Genomic DNA, 22,638 nt, shown 5'->3' with positions numbered 1-22,638 from the left:
CATCGCCCCCCCGGCAGGCCGGGCCGGGCCGGGCCGGGCCGAGCTGAGCTCCGCCGTGCCCGTTCCCCCGCGGCGTTGCACAACCGCTGTCGGTGGGGGGGGTGCGCAGCCCCTCGGTGCCGCCCCCCGGCTGCGGGGTGCGGGTGTGCGCATGGCTCGCTCTTGTCTCGCAGCCCCCGGTGTCACTCGTGTTTGCATGTGTGTGTCACCTTGCGCAGGGGGTGTTTCTGTGTGCGGTGTCCCTGTGTGTCCCCCCTGCGGGATGCCCTGTGTCAGGTGCTCCGGGTTGGGTACCCCAGCGCTCGCTGCGGGACTCCCCAGGGCCAGCCCTGCTTCCAGGGAGATCCCGCTGGCCTGGGCCTTTCCCACACCACCGGGGAGTTGCATCCAAAGCCATTAGCCTGGCTCGCCACTAACCACATCTCTGCTGGGGCTGGTGCCACTGGCACCTGAGGCACCTTTTTGGAGTGACAGGGGTGGGTGGTACTCAGTGAGCTGCCGTGCTGGGGGTGCTGGGGGGCTCACAGGACTGGGGCCACCCCAGCACCTGTTAATTTTCCCAGAGAGGAATATAAAGAGCGTCAGACAAGGGCTGGGAAGTGTGTCTATCCCTAAGTCGTGTGGTTTCCAGCCAGCCTGTGAGATGCAAATTGTCTGGTCAGCGAGTGCCAGAGCTAAACTTAGGGCAATTACAGGAAAGTGTGGGCACATGACAGTGTATTCCTACACCCCAAGGCTGGCACTCTGGCACTGGGGGACCCCTGTTCACTGCCCCATCCCAGTCAGGATGTGTTCCTACAGCTGAGTGTTCCCACAGCACCTGAATCAGCCCTGGACTTTGCCCACTGACGAGCTGTGGCTCAGCCCTTCACCTTTGCCATGGGCTGGGCCATGCAGGCCATCAGGCTGTGAATTTGGGGCCAGAAAAGGGTGATAAGTGAGCTGTGCATCCTGTGCTGAGGGGGCTGCAACCCATCTGAGCCCCCAGCTGGTCTTGGAACCATGTCCCACCTGGCAGCCCAGCTAAGATCCTGCCCCACTACCTCTGGCTCTACCCTGTAAGATCTCTTGAGCTGTGTCATTCCCCTGCTTTGGGGCAAGCCAGATGCTTGCACCCCATGCACCCTCCTGGCCTGGGTGACCCCTCATAACCAGTCTGGGTCCACTTTGTTGTTAAGACATGGGGTTCCTGCAGCAAGAGGGCCTGAAAAACTGCTCTGGGGAGAGCCTGGTGGCATGTCCTGGCTGTGACTCAGGTAGATCCGGGATTGTTTTCCTCTTGACACATTCCAGTGTTGTCCATAAAGGAAGGCACTGCAGAGAGATTTGGAAACCCCCTAAATTTCCTTATTCTGTGGAAAACTTGTGTCCAGCGAGGAGCCATCACGCTGGTCAGCTCTCATTTGCCCTGCGTAGGAGGCGGCCTGGCTGCTCGGAATCGCTGCCAGCAGCTCCTGTTCCCTGGCACGGCATCATCCCTTCCTGGCTGGGCACAGCCAGGGCATGGGGTACCCCAACATGGTGTGCCCAAGGAGGCGACAGCCACCAGTTCCTGTGCCAAAGTGACGTGAGAGCACAGCCCTACTGCTGGCATCAGGGAGCAGAGCAGGGAGAGCAGGCGACCGTGAAACTTGCTGTGCAGGTCCCTGCGCGGGAGTGTGTCGGACGAGATTGCGTCTCGAGGAGGGAAGGAGTGGCTGGGAGTTTCAGTGAACGCCTTCCTCCCTGCCTGGAACTCCCCGGAGCCCTGGCAGGGACGCGGGGGCTCATGGCTGGGGGGACATCGGGGAAACTGCATCCAGCTCCTGCTTGGGTGGCTCAGAGAGGACTTCTGGCTTGGGGAGTGTTGAGATGCATTTCCCTTTCTGCCATCTGGCCCTTCCAAGGTGATGTTCTCATCTTTCTGCAGCCTGGTGTCACAGCAGCATCCTAGCGTGCGATCCCAGAGCAGCATCCTAGCGTGCCTGGCCAGCAGCTCTCCCTTCCCTGTCACGGCTCATGCATGCCGCTGCCCCAAACACGCCTGGCCAAGGGGAGCAAGCCCGGGCTGAGTCAGGAAAGGCGTGTTGGGTGGGAATCAGGAGCGAGGAGACACTCGGCAGCCACTTCCTTCTCACGGCATCGGGCTGGAGGCTTCTTGGGGAAAAGGGAGCAAACCACAATGGCATTCCACACGGGCTGGGGGCATCAGTGCAGGGCGGATGCTGCGGTCCTCTCCCCAGCCCACAAAAGTCCTGTCTCCCTGCCCCACTGCTGCCTATTGTGGCCCTGAGTGGGGCACACGTGGCTGCGGCAGTGGCTGCCAGTGCTGCCTGATTAGCGATGCAGCTGGGAACGCTGTTCCCCCTTTTTGTTGAGCGTACAAAGGCTGGGAGGCAGCCTGTGTGCCGGGAGAGAAACCACCGAGGACAAAGAGTGCGCTGGCCGCCTGTCTCCCGGTGCTGTGGGTCTAACCAGCATCTGCCTGGTGAGTGGCTCTGCTCCCAAGGGACCCCCAGGAAGGACCCCAGCAGCCCCCTCCCTGCCGTGGGGTGAGCACTGGATGCTCCCAGGGGTGCAGCCCTTTTGTAGAGCTTCAGGGATGCCCAGGCAAATGTAGCACATGTCACTCAGCAGGGACAGGAACAGGTGCAGGTGGTCCCTGCCCTGCCATTGTCTGTGCTGAGGCCCTGGCACGGGGGAGCAGCCTCCAGGATGGCATGGCCACGGTGCTCTTTGTGGCAGCACCTGCTGTGGGTCATGAGAAGGAGCTGTGCTGTCCCCTGGCTTGGGTCAGTGATCACCCTGCAGACAGCAGTTCTGAGAGAGAAGAAAGGAAGTGGGCTGTTTTCATGTGTTTTTGGGCCCTGCCCTGCCCAGGTCCTGCTGTGGGTCTGGGTAAAGCCCCAGGTGCTGCAGGGAGGGCAGAGCAGCCAGAGCCCCAGGACTGGGTGGTGTGGGCACAGCTGTGACAGCCCCTGTGACCTCGTCCCTCAGGCTGCTTCCCCTCATTGTCTCAGAGGTGTCACCCAGAGCCAGCACCGCCATGGCTTGCAGGGCTCTGTCCTCATCTGCCCTGTGGCCAGGCCTCTCCTGGGCACATGTGCTCCTGTCCTGGCCCCGAGGGACATCAAGGTTCAGGGAGTTCCCTGCATGGCTTTGTCAATGGGAAAAGGGCTTCCCCTTGTCCCACTGGGTGTGTTCAAGGGCAGTGGAGACCATGTGCCCTTGCAGGGGGATGGTCCAGGCAGTGATGGTGATGCAGTAGTGATGCTGTGCTGGAGCCAAGGTGCAGCTTGGCACGGCACAGCACATCCATACAGCCCAGGCAGAGCCTGCACTCCCACCGTGGACAGCGCTACCCGTCCCTAGAGCCACCCAAACTTTGTCCCCACACCCGTTGGAGATCTCTAAAGCAGATGCTTCAAACGTGAGGAGCTTTCCTGTTGTCCTTTGTGCTGAGGTTAAGTTCCTGTGCAGTTTCCTGCCCTGTTATATATAGCTGTCAGCCCGTCCCGTGGGCTCTGCCAGCCTCCTGCTCCACTTTGGAGTTGTTTATCCGCAGCCCAGGCACTCAGTGGAGGCTGGGGGGGTGGGGGTACCTCAGGGGCAGAGGAGTCCTATGCACCCCGTGCAGGGTGAGACTGTGGGTGCCTGCAGGCACTGGGTGTCCCCAGACACTGGGTGCACATGGGGTTTTCCAAGAGGGAGCTGGGTTTTCTGCCCAGCCGTAGCTTTCCCACTGGAAGCCGGGTGCTCCCCCTGCTCTGCGCGGGATGCCCGAATGAAAGAGCGACTGTTCCTGGAGGTCACCAACAGCGTCATGAGCCTCTATGTCACCCTGGCTAAAATTAGACACTGATCAGTGTTGGGAGTGATGTGATTTTACAGGTTCCTGTTTATTAGAGCAGCCTTCGCTCCAGGCCATGTTTCCGGCTCCTCCCTGGTGGGGACACTGCCCACGGCAGCCCCTGTGGTTTGCAGTGGCCAGAGCCAGGATGAGTAGCAGAAAGGCCTCTGTTTCCTCAACAAGGGGCTTTTGAACTGCAGGCAGGACGTTGGTGGCTGGATGGGATATGGGATTTTACCCTGGGGAATGTCCCTGCCGGCAATAACTGCTGCAAAAGCCAATGGGATATTTTCTTCCCTGCCTGCCCATGCTGCTCCAAAACGGCTCCTGAGCTGCTGAGGGTCTCGCCTGCAGTCAGCCCCAGTGCCGGGCACTGCCAGGCTTCTGCGCTTCTTCTGGGGCAACCCCGAGGGTATAGGGCCATCCCTGTTGCACCCCTGGGGCTTGGTGCCCAGCCAGGGCCAGGACACATTGACTGGGGCAGTCTCAGCCCTGTGGTGCTGCAGTCCCCAGGGAGGGTGGGAATGCTGGAACATGGCCCAGGGGCTGGGGGTGGCAGCTGGGGTGACCAGTGGGGTGGATGGAGGGGTGGTGGGTGGGTGTTGGCCATGCTGCTCTCTGACAGCACTCTTGTCTGTCCTTCTGCCCAGGCGGCTGTGCCGTGACCAGCGCCCCAGCCCAGTGTCCTGCTGTGGGGGCAAGAGTGCCCCCGAGCCCCCACCCACCATGTTCAACCTGATGAAGAAGGACAAAGAGAAGGATGGGGCCCGGAAGGAGAAGAAGAAGGAGAAAAAGGAGCGAATGTCAGCAGCTGAGCTCAAGAGCCTGGAGGAGATGAGCATGCGCCGGGGCTTCTTCAACCTCAACCGGGCCTCCAAACGGGACTCCAAGACCCGCCTGGAGATCTCCAACCCCATCCCCATTAAAGTGGCCAGTGGTTCCGAGCTGCACCTCACAGATATTGACTCCGACAGCAACCGGGGCAGCGTCATCTTGGACTCAGGCCACCTGAGCACGGCCAGCTCCAGCGACGATCTCAAAGCCGATGATACCAGCTTCAAGGGCTCGGTGCTGCAGCGGGCAGCCAAGTTTGGCTCCTTGGCCAAGCAGAACTCTCAAGTGATTGTCAAACGCTTCTCCTTCTCCCAGAAAAGCCGGGATGAGAGCACCTCAGAGACCTCCACACCCTCTGAGCACTCGGCAGCCCCCTCTCCCCAGGTGGAGGTGCGCATGCTGGAGACCCCGCTCGACAAGCAGGGGGCTCCCCCCGGACAGCCCTGCACCCCTCCCAGCACTTCCCTGCATGCCAGGGTGCCGGAGCTCGTCGGCAAGAGATTCCCCGCCGAGCTGCGGCTGCCCGCCCTGGTGCCCCCCCAGCCCCCCAGCCCACGGCAGCTGGAGCTGCAGAGGCGCAACACTGGCGATTTCGGCTTCTCCCTGCGCCGCACCACCATGCTGGACCGGGGCCCCGACGGGCAGGTGTACCGGCGCGTCGTGCACTTCGCCGAGCCCGGAGCCGGCACCAAAGACTTGGCCTTGGGCTTGGTGCCGGGAGACCGGCTGGTGGAGATCAACGGGCGGAACGTGGAGAACAAATCCCGGGATGAGATTGTGGAGATGATCCGACAGTCGGGGGAGACGGTGCAGCTGAAGGTGCAGCCCATCCTGGAGCTGAGTGAGCTGAGCCGCTGCTGGCTGCGGGGCGGCCAGGGGACACGCCGTGCTGCCTGGGATGTGAGTAACGCCGCCCCGCTGCGGGCACTGGCGGGCCTGGGCTCTGCCAGCGTCCTCACGGGGGTGTTTGGGTTGGCAGGGGCCGTGGGAAACAGCGGGTGCCGCGGCTGCTCCAGCCAGGAGCGATGCACAAGGAGGAGTGGGAGGCTGTGGTTGGGATGCAGTGGTGATGCATCAGGTCTTACAAATCATCGCTGGTGGGTTTTGCCCCTCAAAGGAGCTCAGGGTGCTGTTGGGTTGAGTTTTCCTCCTGCCAGAGGTGCCACAGGAGAGCCCAGCTCTGCGTGGCCTGCGGAAAGTCTGTCCCCATCTCTTTGCTGACGGAGCACAGTCCAGCTGAGAAGGGAGCTTTGCTTCTCACTGCCAGGAAATTCCAAAGGCTACTTTACAGAAGGACACTGCCTCCTCCACTGCCCACGCTGGCGTCCCCCCGCTGGGATCCTCCCCGGGGACTGGGGCAGGCACACAGTGCGCCAGGGGCCGGGAGCTGCTGGCGGCGTGCGCAGCCCTGCGTACGCGGCTGCTACTGCTGCTGTATAAATAGAAACTTAATGGCTGGGTGACCCACATCCCTCATGCCTGCTGCCCGGTGCTGCTGACCCTGCCACGGGCTAACCAGCGTCCTGGCCAGCCCAGCACCCCAGCAAAGCCCCCAAATGCCAGCATCCTGCAGGGCTGGACCCCCTCCATAGTGGCAGGGGGTGCAGCAGCATGGCACATTTTGGGGTATTAGTAACTGGGCTTGTTTAGTGTATTTTTAAGCCTTCTTTGGGGGAGGAGGGTGCTTGCGCCTGCAGAGCAGGTTGCTTGCACTGGGGAGAGCCACCCTCTGCATGGCGAGGCTCTGTGCCTGCGGGATGGTGGCCAGGACGGAGCGAGGGTGACCACGGGGCTCCATGTGCTCCTGGAGCAGATGCCGGCGCTGTGGGATGGAGTCTGCGCCAAGGCAGAGCCGTGGTTTTCCCGCAGCTCCTCCCCGGAGCCCTGCGGGTGTCACCGGGCCTGGATAACCCCGCTGGGATAGCCCTGTGTGGGCACGGCTGTGGCGGTGTCACAGCGCCAGGTGTGTGTCGGATGTCGGCACACACGGAGCCAGCGAGGAGCTGCTTGTGCCTTCCAGGAGCTGCGGCTGGGCTGGCAAGGGGGAGAGGAGACAGCGGTGCCCTTGGGGCTGCATGAGAGAGGCTGCGATGTGCAGCCTTGTGCCAGAACATGGTGTGGTTTGATGGCATCAGCCGGTGGGAGCTGGCCAGAGGGCTGGCAGTGACTGTGTTGTGGGGTTGCACTGCAGCACAGGCACCTCCAGGTGCCTCCTCTTGCCTGGTGCACCAGAGTGACATGCTGTGGCCCTGCTGGAGCCCCAGAGTGGGGTGCTGGCTGCAGCTGGGGGTCCCTCACACGAGGTGCTGGCGCACAGGGAGGCCCAGCTCTCCCCCAGGCCCCACTAAGCTCCCTGGAACGTTTCTGGTCCTAATTTAAATAAAAATTATCCTTTTTGAAACAGGAAATTATAGACATATTTTGGGCTGTTGCTCTGCAAGCTCCTCCCGAGCTGGAGTAGGATGGTGCTGGGCTCTCTGTGCACCACGGGGATTTAACCACATCACTGGGTCACCCTTGTCCCCACAGACCCAGCTGGACAGTGGTAACACCCTCTGTGTCCTGGGGGTTTGTCAGTGCTGTGGGGTGATGGGGTTCCAGCTGGTGGCACAATGTGGCCAGGCATTTGGACTGGGGTGAAACCACTTCCATGTCCCAGCCTTGCTCCCAGTGTGGGGCAGCTGGGCTGGCTCCGCTCCACACTCCTATTTATTTATTTACTGGTGAAATTCCTCAGGCAGGGCCCAGGCATGCGCCGGCCCAGCAGAAATATTCCAGAAACGCCTCTGGCCGCTCTGGTGCTTCAGCAGGGCCATGAACATCCAGCAGCTGTGCTGGCCAACCTTGTCTGTCCACAGGCACCCAGGTCCCTGCAGGTTGCTGTCCCCAGGGTGCAAGGCCACTGTGCCATGGCGTGGCTGGATTCCCCATGTTCCACCAGGTTGGGAGTGTGGGACTCTCACCATGTCAGACGCACTTTTATAATTTTTCCATGCTTGAGAATTTCTTTGTCTGGCTCTTTCTCTGCTCTCACTGAGGGGTTGGTGCTGCTGGGGTATCCCAGTGTGGGGGGTCCTGGGAGAGGGCTTGTATCCAGTGGGCTCAGCCATGAGCCAGTGTGTGCCTGCTGAATTTCCTGGCTTAGGAATGAGAGAAATATGCTGGCCAGGCAGAAGTGCTGCTGTCACCAAACAGCTGGGCTGGACATCCCAGTGGAGGTGGCTGCATGCTTGTCCTACCTGGGGACGCCCATGTCACTGCAGACACTGTCTGCTGTGTTATACCAGCTCTGCCAAGGGTGTTTGGTGTGGCCTGTCCCTTGTGCACTGGGGTGTGCCACCTTGTGCAGGATGTCCCCATTCTTCCTCTGGGAATGTTTTTTCGCTCAGGGCACATCTGTCTCCCTTCAGTTGGGCAGGGGTGCTCAGCTGCCATGGGGTCCCAATGTGCCATGCCAGTGCCACCACTGCTCCTCCATGCCACCAGCATGCCTGGCTCCCTGCCACCAACTCCTACCAGCAGCCCCTGCACGGGGAGACCCCCGACCCCTGGCCCCTTGCTCACTCCTGCTCTTTCCAGGGAGACCTTGGGCTTCCAGAGGCAGCTTTGCCATGAAAACATCTTTACCGTGGGCTGCTGGGGTGCTATCTGTCCCCAAGAACATTCTGGGGGGGATCTCATGTCCATGGGAAAGCCAGAGGAGGAGCAAGAAGCGTCAGGGTTGCACCGCCTGGCACGCCGGGGTGTGGATTGTGCCATCCTTGGAGGCACAGAGCCCTCCCTGGCTCCCCAGCTCCACAGCTGCTCTTGGCCCAGAGGTGTTTCCTCTGGTGGACGGAGGCCGGGCAGTTCCCCCCCGGCGGGGCCCACATCACTTCCTCTGGCAGTGGCGGCAGTGACGGTGCTGGTGGCGAGGCCCCACTGCTCGCGGGTCCCCCCCAGCTCTCCCTCCGGCTGCTGCTGCGCCGGCAGGGCCCTCGCATTCCTGGGCTATTTTTAGGGTGGCCCTATCAGCCCAGCTGTCCCTGCTGCCGGCTGCCGCCCCACTAGTGCCTCTCCCGTGCGGTGCCGCGCTCGCCCCGGTGGACGCCCTGCTCCTGGCTCCCTCCGGTAAGGTGGGGACCCCCGGCGTGGCCAGCACAGCTTGGGGGAGCACAAGGGGGGTACGTGGGAGACAGTGCTGGTGCTGGGATTGGAGATTGAGAGGCTCAACCTACCCCTGGGGTGCTTTGGGGTTGTTTGTTGTGGGGACCTCGTGGCCGGTGCTCTCTGGAGACCTTTGTGGCAGTGCCAGGCTGCTTTTGGAGCTGGGAGTGCTGCGGGCAGAGGGTTTGGGGGTTCTGACCCACAGGTGGGTTTGTCTCTAGGCCCCCATGCTCAGCATGTGCTCCCAGGCACTGGCATTTTACACCATGGTGCCAGTTTTGGGGGGACAAGGGACCCTCAGGGATGTACTCCCAGACTGCTGGGTTGCTTTGGTCGCCAGGTGCTCCCCTGTGCCATGTCTGGCCCACAGAAGGGGCTTCTCCCCACTGGCCACAGACACAACTGGGGTTGGAGAGCGGGTTCCATCCAGGGCAGCGGGTCCCACCAGAGCTGCTCGGCTGCTGGCACGGGGTCAGGCTCAGAATAAACCCAGGCTGACAGGGCAAGCAGGGAGCTGGGGCAGAAAATATCCCTTCCCTCACCCTGGCATCTGCTTACCACAGTGGACTGACCTGCTTGGGGAAGCAGGGCCGCAGTCCTGCAGCCTGACTAAAGGGGTTTTTTTAACACAGTGAGTTTTTCTGGGTCTGAGACTGGTCACCTGTCTGTCCCCAGAGCCCCTCCTGTGGGCACTGTTTGTATGCTGAGCAGGTCCAGGTGGGCTCAGACCCCCATTCCTGCGGATCCCAGGTGGGGAAGGGCACGTGCCCGTACCCTGTGCCATGGTTTGGCGTTCTGTGTGCTGTCCCCAGTCCGTCTCACCTCTCCCTCTCTCCCCAGCCAGGGCTGCGGCTCCATGAGACATCACCATGGCGTTCTCATCCCGGTTTGCGTTCTGGGAGCAGAAGGGAAGTCTCTCTTGCATGTTTGCCTGTGCCCCATGTTTGGGTCACGCTGCTGACCAGCTCCCCCAGCTTGCCCAGTGCTGGCACCATGTTTGGAGCAGCACTCCCAGCCTCCCTGTGCTGCGGAGACAGGGGCTGTTCTGGGCAATCAGGAGCTTGGCCAGGGCTGGGGTCACCAACACAGCCATGCATGTGATCACTAACACCATCACTAACGGCTTTGCAAGTGTCTGGTGCAGCCCCTAACACAGTGTGAGCCACCCCAGAGCCGCCTGCCAGCCAGGAGCTGCGGTGTGATGGCAGCAGTTGGGGTGCGTTGCCCACAGGATGCACTACACACTGCCACTGCAGTGTCACAGCTGAGTCCTGGCACTCAGAGACACAGCTCAGGGCAGGGTTTGTCTGCCCACCCCCCCAGAGGCCCCTGGTTTCCCCGGGTCAGCAGGGATCTGGCATGTCCCACGTGCGGCTGCTGCAGAGATTAGCCAGTGACACTTAAAACGTGCTGTGACACCGGGGGGGGTGGCATGTAGAGTGACAGAGCCCTGCAGGAGGGGTGGTGGGACTCTGAACCACCTCCCTCACTGGCTGCACACGGTGAGAGGGGCCAGGCCAGGCAGGCAGAGCACATACCTCTCCCACCTTTGGGGTTTGCCATAACCAGGGTGCATCTCTGTGCTTCACCCCCGTTTTTTTGGCTGATGGGAAGCCTGGAAGGACACATGTCCTTGTCCCTACAGTGGGCTGCAAATTGGGTCTGGCATGGAGTGATGGTCCCAGGGGTTTTCCAGCAGCAAGGCCCCACAGTGGGCTGAAACATGCTCCTCTTGTTTGTCTGACCCTCAGGTCAAGGACGAGGATAAATCTTTAGCTGTGAAAAGACCCGTGAAGGAAGATGGGGCTGTAAGTGTCACAGGGCATGGGCAGGGTGGAGCTGTTGGGAATGGGCTCATCCTTGGTGGGAACAGCCCCTGTGACAGGGCCTGGGGACACCATGAAGTGTCATGGGCTTAGTGATGCTCTGAGCACTGAGTTTTATCCCCATGCTGGCAGCCTGAGGGTTGAAAGGTCACTGTTTGTGGGGCAGGGAGGTCACCACTGCTCCCTGCCCTGGGATCCGTTGTGGGGCTGTAGGTTGGTGGGGAAGGGTGCTGTGTCCCCAGTGCTGGGGTCTGGCCAGGAGCTCTGCTCCATGGCCAGGCAGAGCCCTGGGCACCACCAGGTCCCAAGGAGCAGTGGAGGCTGGAGCTCCACTCACACTGGTGTGTGTCATTGTGGCTGCAGTCAGAGAGCCCAAAGGACGCAGCATCGGCACCTCTGAAAGCTGAGACTCCAAAAGCTGAGCCTGCGAAAGCTGAGCCCCCAAAACCTGAGCCTGTGAAGAGCCCTGAACCTGTGAAGAGCCCTGAGCCACCTCCTGGGAGAGGGAAGAGCCCAGAGCCAGTGCTGAACGGGGCAGCTGTGAATGGGCTGGAGGGCCCGGCCACCGAGGCACAGGGAGATGATGGTCAGGGGCTCTCCCGCCGCAAGGTGGTCCGGGTGGTGCGCAAGGTGGTCCGCAAAGTTCTGCCAGGGGAGGACACTGGCAGTGCCAAGGAGCCAGGCCGAGATGCCAAGTCTCCTGAGCCAGTGCCACCCCCAAGGAAGGAGGAAACAGGCCGTACCAGTGTCCCAGCTCCCCCAGCCCCGCCGCCTCCCCCCACCACGGTGCCTTCAGCCAAGCCAGAAGCCAAGGATGAGATCTCAGAGGGGCTCAAAACCCTCATGGCAAAGGGCAAAACCAAGGAGCACCGGCCACGGCTCCGGCTGGGGGACAGGCAGGAGAAGTCCTGTGAGCCAGCTGGTGGGGACACAAAGCTGTCCCCGTCCCCTGAAGCCAAACCAGAGCCACCAGTGCAGCTTTTGGGAGGGAAAGCGGAGCTGGCAAAGGCTTCTGCTCCAAAACCCACGGCCCTGGAGAGGCACAAGGTACTGGAGTGTGCACAGCTGGGGATGCTCTGACCTGGCAGGGGGTTGTGCCCCCAGTGCAGCATGGTGTGAGCTCACCTGCATGGTTTGCAGTGGTTTTGAGATGTGTGGTGTGGGTGGGAGTCACTTTTTTGGGGCGGTCGTGTGTGCTGTGGCCGTCGTGTGTGCTGTGGCCACTCCATCATGCTGCCCCTTGTCTCCCCTCCATTTCATGTGGAGAAGAAGCTGCAGACCAGCGAGAAGCGGCCGACCCCTGTGAAAAATGTCCCGGCTGCTCCCCAGCAGGTGTGTAGGAGTGGTGACCCAGGTCCCTGGACACTGTGGGTACACACTGGTACCCAGTTGTGCCTTCATCCTGGGACCCACCCCAAGCACTCATGGACTGCAGGGCTGGGAAAGCCTTTGCAATGGCCCTGCTGGTGCCCATGTGCCAGGGCTGTGAGGGCTGGGGGACAGCTGGCCTGGAGCTAATGGTGCTCTGCCTCCAGGCTGCCCCTGGCCCTGCTTCCCCTGGCCCGGTATCCCTGCTGAGCCCGTCTGAGGAGGCACAGCTCCGGCTGGAGAGGATCTTCACCACTTCTGTAATTCCAGAGGTTTTGGTGCTTGTGTGTCGCCTTCCCAGGGACTGGGAGGCATGGGCAGTGTGTGGCTGCCCAGGACATGCCATGTGCTCTGCACACGGTGACTGTATCCCCGTGTTTGGCTGCCAACCCCATGGTCCATTTCTGGGTGACACTGGCGGCAGGGAATGGATGACTGGGGCTGTTGGTGGGTTTGGGGATCGTTGCCCAGACATGCTGAGGATGGGGAACTGCCAGCATCCCCGTAGTGCACACTGTGGTGGCTGGGATGGATGATGTCCTGGTGGTGCTGTGTGATCATGGCCATGCTAGGGCCCTGTGGCTTGTCAGGATGCTGCTTCTGCTCTATGCCTCTCACCCCCTCTCTCCTTTCTCTCCTCCTTCCTTGCTGCCGTTAGCTGGACCCCACCACCTCCGCCTCGGCACCCAGCCAGGTACTGTACCCCTGTCCTCAGGAGCCCTCTGCCTCCACCGGCGACCCCCCGCCATCCTCTGTCTGCCGCTGGGCTGGCGTCTGCGCCCGCGCCTCGTGCTGGAGTGTAAGGCTTTCCCCATCCCACCCTGCTCCCTGGGGCCGGCGGGTGCCAGGGCAGCCGGGGCTGGGTGCCTCTCCCCTCCCCAGCGAGGTCATGCCGGGAGGCCAGATGTACCAGGAGGGTTCTCTCAGTGGAGGTGGCACAGCTGGGGCGGGCAGGGGTGTGGAGCAGGGAATGATTGCTGGCACAGGCAGGACGCATGGCTCGTGCTGAAGCAGCTGTGGCACGTGGTGCTGGCAGAGCTCAGAGCGGGGTCAGTGCAGTGACCCCCAGCCCCAGGGCTTTGGCAGCATGGCCTCATGGCCAGTGTCATTCCCAGCTCTGTGTCTGTCCAGAACTGCACTGGACTTGGCACCCCACTGTCCACAGTGGTGGCCGTGGCACGAGGAGTGCCCGCAGGGCTTGGCACAGCGGTGCTTTGCCTCCGCTCACTGCCCCTCACCTCTTTCCGTGCTGTGTGCGGGGCAGGGCTGAGCCCTTCTCGCCTTCACTGCCGTCTCTCGGCCTCGCCAGGGTCCAGCGGACGATGCGCCGACAGCTCCCCTTGACCCCGTCCCTGCTGCAGCTCAGGTTTGGCTTTGGGGCTCATCCTGCTCTCCTTGTTCCAGGGACATCCCCACTGTGCTGGCCACCAGCCTGTCCCGTGTCAGAGCCCTGTGCCCTGTCCTGTGTGCCTCCATTACAAGCCTCAGTGTGTCCTGTGTCCCTGCAGCATGTCCCTGCAGCATGTCCCCATAGCATGTCTGGTGTCCCTGCATCCTGACACGTGGCTGGCATGGGTGCCTGCTCTCAGGGCTGTGGTTTGGCCCCTCCAGGCTCCCCCGAGGTGGCTGTGGTGAATGTGTCTGGGGGTCACTGTGTCTTTGTGTCTGCCCCAAGCTGTGACAGGACCCTGGTGGTCTCTGCAGCCCTACGCCCACTGCGGTCCCCAGCAGACAAACCAGGGGCATGTGCTGGGAGGGTTTGTGGCTTGTGGAGGTGGCCTGGCTGTTCAGCACGTGGCCCTGTGGCCAGTCAGCCCTGCTCCTTCCAGCCCCAGGAATGAGGGGAAGGGGTGAGACAGGCCAGGGGGGCAGGTCACCACAACCTCTCCACATCTGCTGTCTCACAGGCCAAGTCAGAGGAGCAGATAGCAGCTGAAGAGGCCTGGTACGAGACCGAGAAGGTGTGGCTGGTGCACAGGGATGGCTTCTCCTTGGGTGAGCCAGGGGCACTGCTGGGACACAGCACCCCATCCCTCCTGTGGCTCAGTGAGCCTCCCTGACCCCACTGCGGTGTCCCTGGGGGCTGCCAGCGTGGCCCCTCTGAGTGCCCTGTGACCCTCACAGGCAGCCAGCTGCGGCCAGAGGCGGGCAGTCCCCTCCCCGAGGGCAAGGTGAAGGTGAAACTGGACCACGATGGAGCCATCCTGGAGGTGGAGGAGGATGATGTGGAGAAGGTAGGGCTGCAGGGTGAGGGCCAGCGGGGCAGATCGCCGTTCCCTGCCTGACCTGCCCCACCTCAACCTCGCTGACAGGCAAACCCCCCGTCCTGTGACCGTGTGGAGGACCTCGCCAGCCTCCTCTACCTCAACGAGTCCAGCACACTGCACACGCTGCGCCAGCGCTACGGCGGCAACCTCCTGCACACCTACGCCGGGCCCACCATGGTCATCATCAACCCACTGAGCTCCCCCTCCATGTACTCTGAGAAGGTGACGCTGTTGTGGGGGGACACCGGAGGGGACAAGCAGCTGGCACCGCGCAGAGGGTGTGGAGGGGGTAGCAGAGTGCTGACTCTCCCTGTCCCCATCAGGTGATGCACATGTTCAAGGGGTGCCGCAGGGAGGACACCTCCCCGCACATCTACGCGGTGGCGCAGGCCGCGTACCGCAGCATGCTGATGAGCCGCCAGGACCAGGCCATCGTCCTGCTGGGTGCCAGCGGCAGCGGCAAAACCACCAACTGCCAGCACCTGGTCCAGTACCTTGCCACCATCGCCGGCAGCACCGGCAAGGTGTTCTCCGGTGAGTCCCTTTGTGGGTGTCCCTTTGTCCTGCCTGCACACACCCCTTGCTTTGTGGTCACAGCCCCACGCACGTGGCAGCGGCCGAACACGCGCCAAACGGGCTGGCACTGCGTCACGCCCGTGCCTTTGCCGCGCTCCTGGGGCAGCTGCGGTGCAAGGGAGCACCTGCCCAACCGGCTCTGGCCCCCTGCCCACCGCACAGCCCCTGCACTGCCCCGCTTCTCTTCCCGCAGCGGAGAAGTGGCAGGCTCTCTACACCATCCTGGAGGCTTTTGGCAATAGCAGCACCGGCATGAATGGCAACGCCACCCGCTTCTCCCAGATCATCTCTCTGGACTTCGACCAGGCTGGGCAGGTGGCGTCTGCCTCTGTACAGGTGAGGGGACCAGGGTGGTCCCCCCAGCATGGGAGCTGGTCCATCCTTGCCAGCGTGGCTCCCTGTGGTGTGGGAGCCAGTCCATCCTCACAGAAGTGTTGACCAGAGAAGCTGTAACTGCCCCATCCCCTGTAGCAAGGTTCAAGGCCAGGTTGGACAGGGCTTGGAGCAACCTGGGAGGGGGGGAAGTGTCCTTGCCCATGGCAGGGGTTTAGAACTCGTTGATCTTTCAGGTGCCTTCCAGTCCAAACCATTCCATGATTCTTCTGGTGTTTCCTACACTGCAATCTCTGCCGCAGATCCCCAGTCATGCTCGCAGTGCTCAGCAGCCTGCCATCCTGCTCTCATCCTTGTTCACACCCACATCAGATGGGCTCCCTGTCCTTGCTGAGTTAATCACAAAAACAGGGGATGTGTCTTCCAGACACCTCTCTGCTGTGATAGCAGCAGAGCCCTTAAAATCCAGGAGACATACTCCGTGCTCTTCACTGAGGAGAGATTCTCATGGGCTGCTTGGGTGATGTTTGCATTCACATGATGCCCTGCAGTGGGAGGGAGACCCTCACAACTCTGTGGGGACCCTGGGCAGGCAGCAAGGATAAGGCTGGGGTGGGCTGGGGGGTCTTGTTGGGATTGGAGCACCTGGGGACAGTTCCCAACTGTCCCACCTCTGCCAGACACTGCTGCTGGAGAAGCTGCGTGTGGCCCGGCGCCCGGCCAATGAGACCACCTTCAATGTCTTCTACTACCTGCTGGCCTGCTCTGACAGCACCCTGCGGTGAGCTGGGGGGATGGCATGGCCTCCATCGTGGGGGTGTCTCTGGGACCTCCCCCATGGGGCCAATCGTGGCGTTTGTCCCTGCAGGACTGAGCTTCACTTCAACCACCTGGCAGAGAACAATGTCTTTGGCATCGTGCCCCCCTCCAAGGTTGGTGTTGTGGGGATATAGGGGAAAATGAGCGTCTCTGGCCCATTTGAGTGCAGGGGGATGTGGAGCTAGGCTCCCAAACCAATGGCTCCTGTTGTTTTCCACAGCCAGAGGAAAAGCAGAAGGCAACTCAGCAGTTCAGCAAGCTCCTGGCAGCCATGAAGGTGATGGGCATCTCAGGAGATGAGCAGAAAGCCTTCTGGCTCATCCTGGGGGCCATTTACCATCTGGGAGCCGCCGGGGCAACCAAAGGTAACAAACTGGGAGCCATTAACCAGGGGAGATTTGAGACTGATGCATGTGAGGGCTTCCAGGGGCATCTTGCAAATAGCTTGTAGTGCAGCCAAGCCCTGGGGGAGAGGGTGGGAGGCTGTGTCAGCTCAGGGACAGTGCCCTGCCACCCTGAGTGCTCTGGGGCACCCAGCTTTGTCCCCACGGTCTGGGTGGTCTCATTAACTGCTGGGAATTGAGCATGCACAGACCCTGGGCTGGCCCCTGCCAACTTGGGGGAGTGGGGGCCTGGGTGGAGGCAATTGGGGGAGTGTCCCCCATTCGCAATGTAACACCTTTCCCTCCGTCCTCACAGACCCACTGGCAGATGGAGCTGGTAATGGGAGTGGGGAGGGCTCTGCTCTGGGGGGTGCCATGCAGTGCTTATTTGGGGGCTTAAATGGGGACTTGGGATGCTGTTGGTGTGCTGGGACCAGCCTTGACCCTGGCTGGGTCCTGGCAGCCCCAAATTTGCCTGCTGCTTGTGAGGAGTCCCAACCCAGCTGTCAGCACCATTGGTGATGTGGGGCAGGGCTGCTCTGGCACACAGTGCTCACCATGGGTGTGAGTCTCCCACAGCACCAGCTTTGCTCTCCATTCCTGGGGGTGGCAAATTTGGCTTTAGGGGCTGCTCTTCTCCCCCTGTGGCTTCTCTTTCTGCCTGTTGTGCCAGAAGCCCCTGTGGTGCTGCATGCTGGTGGGAGAGCTGGGCATGTCACTCCCAAAATGGGCACCTGGAGCTGGTGGCTGCACCCAGGGAATTTGCAGCCCTGCGGTAGAAGATGATCTGGGGATGAAGAGAGAGAGACCAGAGCTGGGGTCTGGATGCACAGTGGGGTGCAGGGCTGGCCCATGGGGTGCTCTCAGGGCACTAGAGGGCAGCAGGGCCCTGCTGCAGCCACCACAGTGGGATGCTCAGGCAACTCCAGAGCCTCTCCATGGGAGCCTGCTATGGGGGGAACCCCAGATCCTGCTGTGGGGGGAGAGCACTGCTGCTTCCTGTTCGGGGCAGGCATCCCACCCCCAGATCTGTGCTGCTGCTGCTGAAGCCTCCCCTGCACTTCATGGACACTGGGAGTGCTCAGAGCCAGCTGAGTTGCACCAACCCCACAATTTCCTTGGCCCTGGGCTGGATCCAAAAGTGATTCCCCTTGCCCTGGGGCAGAGCTGAGCTGCTCCCCAGCGGTGCCCATGGTGTGGGGGGGCTCAAAGGGAAGGGACCCCCATTCCAGTCAGGGTTTGTCAGTGCAGTGGTGCCTGGGGAGGGGGCAGGCATGGCATGTGCAGTGGCACGGTGGCAGGAGGGCGTTCCCGTGCCGTCGCGCGCCGTTGTTTCTAACCCCTGTCTCTGTTTGCATGGTGCATGCTGCCCTTTGCAATGCAGACGCCGATGAAGGTAAAGTCCCGTTCTCCACGTGTATCTCTGGCTTCCCCCTCCCCTGTGCCACCCTCACCCCGCTTCTGTGTCCCTGTGTGTCACCGTTAACCTGCTCCGTGTGTCCGTGTCTGTGTCTGCCTGGCTGCATTGCAGCTGTGTCACCAAGCAGGGACATGTCCCCATGTGGGGTGGCTCAGAGTCTCAGAGGTCCCTGGGTAGTGGTGGCAAAGGGTCTGTGCTCCACACCAGTGTGGGCTTCAGGCTCCACCCTGCAGCAGCACAAAGCCATTCACCCCTATCTCCTCTTAAACCCCAAACATCTCTGTCTCTTCAAACCCCAAAACGCGTGTTCCCACTGTGCCCATCATCCCCAACCTGCTCTGTGGGTCCCTAAGATCATCTCAGGCCTGTTTGGAAACGTTCCCCATTTTTGGGGGTGCCCTGCCTGGCCCTGAACCCCCTTCTCCACCCTTCAGCTGGGAGGAAGCAGTTTGCACGGCACGAGTGGGCTCAGAAAGCCGCGTACCTGCTGGGCTGCAGCCTGGAGGAGCTTTCCTCTGCCATCTTCAAGCACCAGTCCAAGGGCACCCTGCAGCGCTCCACCTCCTTCCGCCAGGGCCCCGATGAGTCTCCCCTGGGGGACAGTGGCACAGGTAGGGTGAGGTACAGGGGGGACAGTGGATGGCCCCAGGGGATGCCGGGCTCGGGACACTCAGGCTTGCTTTGGCCAGGTCCCAAGCTGACGGCGCTGGAGTGCCTGGAGGCCATGGCAGCTGGCTTGTACTCCGAGCTCTTCACACTCCTCATCTCCCTCCTCAACAGGTATGTGCTGGGGGGCAGCAGGAGAGCAGGGGGGGTGTCTGGCAGCACCCACTCACCCCACTATGTCCCTTTGTGCTCCCCCCAGGGCGCTGAAGTCGAGCCAGCACTCGGTGTGCTCTGTGACAGTGGTGGACACCCCTGGGGCACAGAACCCCGAGCTGGCGGGGCAAAGTCGGGGAGCCACCTTCGAGGAGCTCTGCCACAACTATGCCCAGGAGCGCCTGCAGCAGCTCTTCCACCAGCGCACCTTTGCCCGCGAGCTGGAGAGATACAAGGAGGTACCAGGGACACCCAGGGCTGCCATTGCCTCCTCCACTCCTGCCCTCCCATACACATGTGAACAATTCCTGTGTGTCCCCCACCCCGATTTCTTACCCAGTGGTCACTGACCAGTCAAACCAAAGCAGTTCTGACACAATGCTCAGTGCCCAGGACTTTCCCCAGAGTTCCTGTGCTAGCTGTGGAGCACAGCACAGGGGGACTGGCTGGGAGGTGGTGGAGTGGCTGTGGGTGGTGATGATCTCTGCACTGACAGCCCATGGGGACCCTTCCATGTGTCCTGGTCCTCCCTTAGCACTCCACATCACCCCATCAAGAGCAACACCCTGATGGGCTCTCACTCCCTATCACTGCTACTCTGCAGTGTGGGCACTCACCTGCCTCTGTTCCCCCTCACCAGGAGAACATAGAGCTCGCCCTGGCTGATGCTGAGCCCAGCTCCTCTGGCTCCATAGCTGCTGTGGACCAGTCCTCACACCAGGCACTGGTAAGCACCTTCCACTCCTCCTTCCAGCCTCATCGTGGCAGCAGATGGGCAGCTTTTTGGCATTTTGGTGGTAGAGGGGAAGGAAAGGGGCTGTCCTGAATGCTTGGCCATGAGAGCATGGGTGCAAGTGTGTGTGCAGCCCACATACCTGGTGCACTCCCCAGCATGGTTCTCCCTCTTGTCCTGGGAGCTGCCTGTGCTGTGGGCAGGAGGCCTGGATTCTGTGTGTGATTTCTGGGGTGCTCCAGTCCTCAAAGTGCTCTGGTCGCCGGGATGCTCTGGTCTCCAAGGTGCTCAGGTTCCTAGTGTCCATGGATTCCCCAAGGTTCTCCCATCCCTGGGGTCCTCTAGTCCCCACTGGAGGAGGCTGCAGAGACCAGGGGTGCTGCTGGCACCATCCCTGTGCTGGGTTTCAGCCCAGCACTGCATTCCCCACCTCAGTGAGATGCACTGCCAGGGTGTCCCATATGCACTCTTTCCCTTCTGGGAAGGGAATCACTAAATCCACTAATCAGGAGCCCTCTCATACCGTGTGAGGTTGTGTGCTCCCTGGGTGGCCCAATGCCCTGTGTCACCCCGTGTCCCTGCCCTGGGGGACCCTGGTGTGCCAGACTGGCTCCCAACGTGGTGACCCTGCAGGTCCGGTCTCTGGCCCGCACGGACGAGGCGCGGGGGCTGCTGTGGCTTCTGGAGGAGGAAGCGCTGCAGCCAGGGGGCAACGAGGACACCTTGCTGGAGCGGCTCTTCTCCTACTACGGGCCCCAGGAAGGGGGCAAAAAAGGTGTGGAGGGGGGCCTGGGACCATGGGGATGTGTCCACTAGACCTGGAACAACCTCTCTAGTGGTTCTAGGGGCTTGGAATGAGAGATCTTTTGGCCTTCCGACCCAAGCCATTCTGGGATTCTGTGACATGTCCCAGTGAAACACTGGTCCTCAGGGCTGTGCCCACTGGTTCTGTGTTTCCCTGCAGGGCACAACCCCCTACTCCCCAGTGACAAGCCCCGGCACTTCCTTTTGGGACACAACTCAGGGACCAACTGGGTGGAGTACGACGCTACGGGATGGCTCAACTACGTCAAGCACAACCCAGCCTCCCAAAACGCCTCTGTCCTGCTGCAGGAGTCCCAGAAGTGAGCAGGGTCCTGGGGTGGGAGCATGGCAGGGGGGAGAGGTGACGCTGGGGGGTGACATGCTGTCTGTGCCCTGCAGGAAGGTGATCAGCAGCCTGTTTTCTGGGCGTGGTGGGTCAGCGCTGGTGCTGTCGGGCTCGGTGGCGGGGCTGGAGGGGGGCTCCCAGCTGGCCCTGCGCCGGGCCACCAGCATGCGCAAGACTTTCACCACCGGCGTGGCTGCCGTCAAGAAGAAATCCCTCTGCATCCAGATCAAGCTGCAAGTGGTGAGTGAGGGGATGCCGAGGGGGATCCCCACATCTGGCTGGGGCATCTCTGCACATCGCTGCTCACCCTGCTCTGCCACACCCACAGGATGCCCTCATCGACAGCATCAAGAAGTCCAAGCTGCACTTTGTGCATTGCTTCCTGCCCAAGGCGGGGGCCAGCGGGGACCCCCAGGCTGTGCTGTGCCGGCGGGTGAGTGGCAGCGAGCTGGAGCTGCCGGCAGAGCACTGCGAGGCCGGGCTGATGCAGCTGGACGTGCCCCTCCTGCGTGCCCAGCTCCGCGGCTCCCGCCTGCTCGACGCCCTCCGCATGTACCGCCAAGGTGAGCCCTGGCACCAGCACCAGGGGATGGACAACACCGAGGTCCTGGCTGCAGCTTCTCGCTGGAGAGCCAAAGACCCCCCCAGGAATCCTTTCAGCACGTGCCCTTGCTCTGAACTGTGGAGCCTCTCCCCAGGGCGGTCCTATCCCTGTCCCCGCTCTCCTGCTGGGCTGTTATCTTACACTGGGGACAGGCATGGCCTTAATTGGGCGTCTGCCTTGGTGCCACTGGTTCCTGGCAGCAATCCCATTGGCATCCAGCCCCTGTCCCACTGGAACGAGAGCCTCTGGGTTGTGCTCAGCAAAGCATTTATCGATACACTGGCTGGCCAGCCACGCAGATGAGGGTTTATTGCTTGGAGGCTGGACCCTCCTGCCATGATTGGAAATCTATGCCACCTGCACGCCTCCTGCATCGATGGCTGTGACCTGCAGACCGTGCCGGGGTCAATGTCCCCATCAATACCTCATTGTTAATTAAGATATGGAGGCTCAGTGCTGGAGTTGGCTGTGGCTCAGAGTGGAGCCAGATCAGGACTTGCACAGGCAACACGTGTCGCTGCTCTCCCCCTGAGGAGGGATCTGGCCGCTTTTTTCTCAGATCCCAGCCAAAATTGCTGGAGGATGCAGCCAAGGAAAACCTCCCGGGGAGGCCAAGGGCATTCCAGCTATGCCTGACCCCATGGGGAGCTTGTGTCACATGGGCTGACCCTGTCAGCTTTCCCAAAACACGAGCCCCAGCGTGTCAGGGCACGTGGGGCTGTCCCTGGCCATCCCCTGGGCATCCACACAGCCCCACTCTCCCTTGCTTCCCCAGGTTACCCCGACCACATGGTGTTTGCGGAGTTCAGGCGGCGCTTTGATGTCCTGGCCCCACACCTGACCAAAAAGCATGGGCGCAACTACATCGTGGTAGATGAGAAACGGGTACGTGCCCCATGTCAGAGTCACTGCTGCAGTCCAGAGTGCCCTGCACCTCAAAGTGCCTGGCCCTGACACCTTTCCCTCCCTGCAGGCAGTGGAGGAGCTCCTGGAATCACTGGACCTGGAGAAGAGCAGCTACCACATGGGCTTGAGCCGGGTATGGTGCCTGACACTAGTGGGTGTGGGCAGAGCTGTGCGTCATGGCACGGTGGGACAGCAAAAGGGCAGCACTGTTTGCTCCCACCCACAGCATTCCTCCTGCCTGGGGAATAAAACCCCATGGTGGGACAGGACCAGTGGCTGCAGAGGGGAGAGACACATCCCCACCAGCGGGAGGGTGGCACGACGTAGCTGGAGGGATGCAGGTACCCATCGCTGTCCTGCTTCCCTCCCACAGGTGTTTTTCCGGGCTGGATCACTGGCCAGGCTGGAGGAGCAGCGGGACACACAGACCAGCAGGAACATCACCCTTTTCCAAGCGGCGTGCAGGGGCTTCCTGGCACGGCAGCACTTCAAGAAGAGAAAGGTTCGTCCCAGCGATTCTCCCCTCCCTGCTCTGCTGCACAATTTCGCCTAAAATGGGCAGTGCAGCCTTTCTGCGCCTCCTGGGCCAGCACCTCCTCCTCCCGCCTCCCCCGGAGCTGTGGGG

General features: G+C 61.7%; 1 protein-coding gene across 11 annotated transcripts in view; it reads left to right on the top strand.

The window, feature by feature from the left end:
• The first annotated feature begins 4,479 nt into the window (after positions 1 to 4,479).
• MYO18A (myosin XVIIIA) overlaps positions 4,480 to 22,638 on the top strand; it is a 31,804-nt gene continuing 13,645 nt past the window's right edge. For 3 of the 11 annotated variants that reach the window (XM_019008645.1, XM_019008644.2, XM_033518847.1), the window contains exons 1-23: positions 4,480 to 5,563; positions 12,662 to 12,697; positions 13,313 to 13,369; positions 13,911 to 13,998; positions 14,128 to 14,237; positions 14,316 to 14,492; positions 14,594 to 14,804; positions 15,040 to 15,182; positions 15,860 to 15,960; positions 16,048 to 16,111; positions 16,219 to 16,363; positions 17,766 to 17,777; positions 18,236 to 18,412; positions 18,491 to 18,581; positions 18,667 to 18,859; positions 19,261 to 19,347; positions 19,987 to 20,128; positions 20,318 to 20,477; positions 20,557 to 20,743; positions 20,832 to 21,066; positions 21,883 to 21,992; positions 22,081 to 22,146; positions 22,387 to 22,515. In XM_019008645.1, coding sequence (XP_018864190.1) covers positions 4,556 to 5,563; positions 12,662 to 12,697; positions 13,313 to 13,369; positions 13,911 to 13,998; positions 14,128 to 14,237; positions 14,316 to 14,492; positions 14,594 to 14,804; positions 15,040 to 15,182; positions 15,860 to 15,960; positions 16,048 to 16,111; positions 16,219 to 16,363; positions 17,766 to 17,777; positions 18,236 to 18,412; positions 18,491 to 18,581; positions 18,667 to 18,859; positions 19,261 to 19,347; positions 19,987 to 20,128; positions 20,318 to 20,477; positions 20,557 to 20,743; positions 20,832 to 21,066; positions 21,883 to 21,992; positions 22,081 to 22,146; positions 22,387 to 22,515 — 3,729 coding nt within the window. In that variant the 5' untranslated portion in view covers positions 4,480 to 4,555. Of the gene's footprint in view, positions 5,564 to 10,534; positions 10,618 to 12,661; positions 12,803 to 13,312; positions 13,370 to 13,910; positions 13,999 to 14,127; positions 14,238 to 14,315; positions 14,493 to 14,593; positions 14,805 to 15,039; positions 15,183 to 15,859; positions 15,961 to 16,047; positions 16,112 to 16,218; positions 16,364 to 17,765; positions 17,778 to 18,235; positions 18,582 to 18,666; positions 18,860 to 19,260; positions 19,348 to 19,986; positions 20,129 to 20,317; positions 20,478 to 20,556; positions 20,744 to 20,831; positions 21,067 to 21,882; positions 21,993 to 22,080; positions 22,147 to 22,386; positions 22,516 to 22,638 lie in introns of those variants that run through there. The other 8 variants (XM_019008647.2, XM_015646770.2, XM_015646774.2 and 5 more) reach the window with 6 other exon arrangements.

This window comes from Parus major, chromosome 19, assembly GCF_001522545.3.
Source record: "Parus major isolate Abel chromosome 19, Parus_major1.1, whole genome shotgun sequence".
Lineage (NCBI taxonomy): Eukaryota > Metazoa > Chordata > Aves > Passeriformes > Paridae > Parus > Parus major.
Note: the sequence above shows the minus strand (reverse complement) of the source record. Positions and strands in the feature narration are given on the sequence as shown.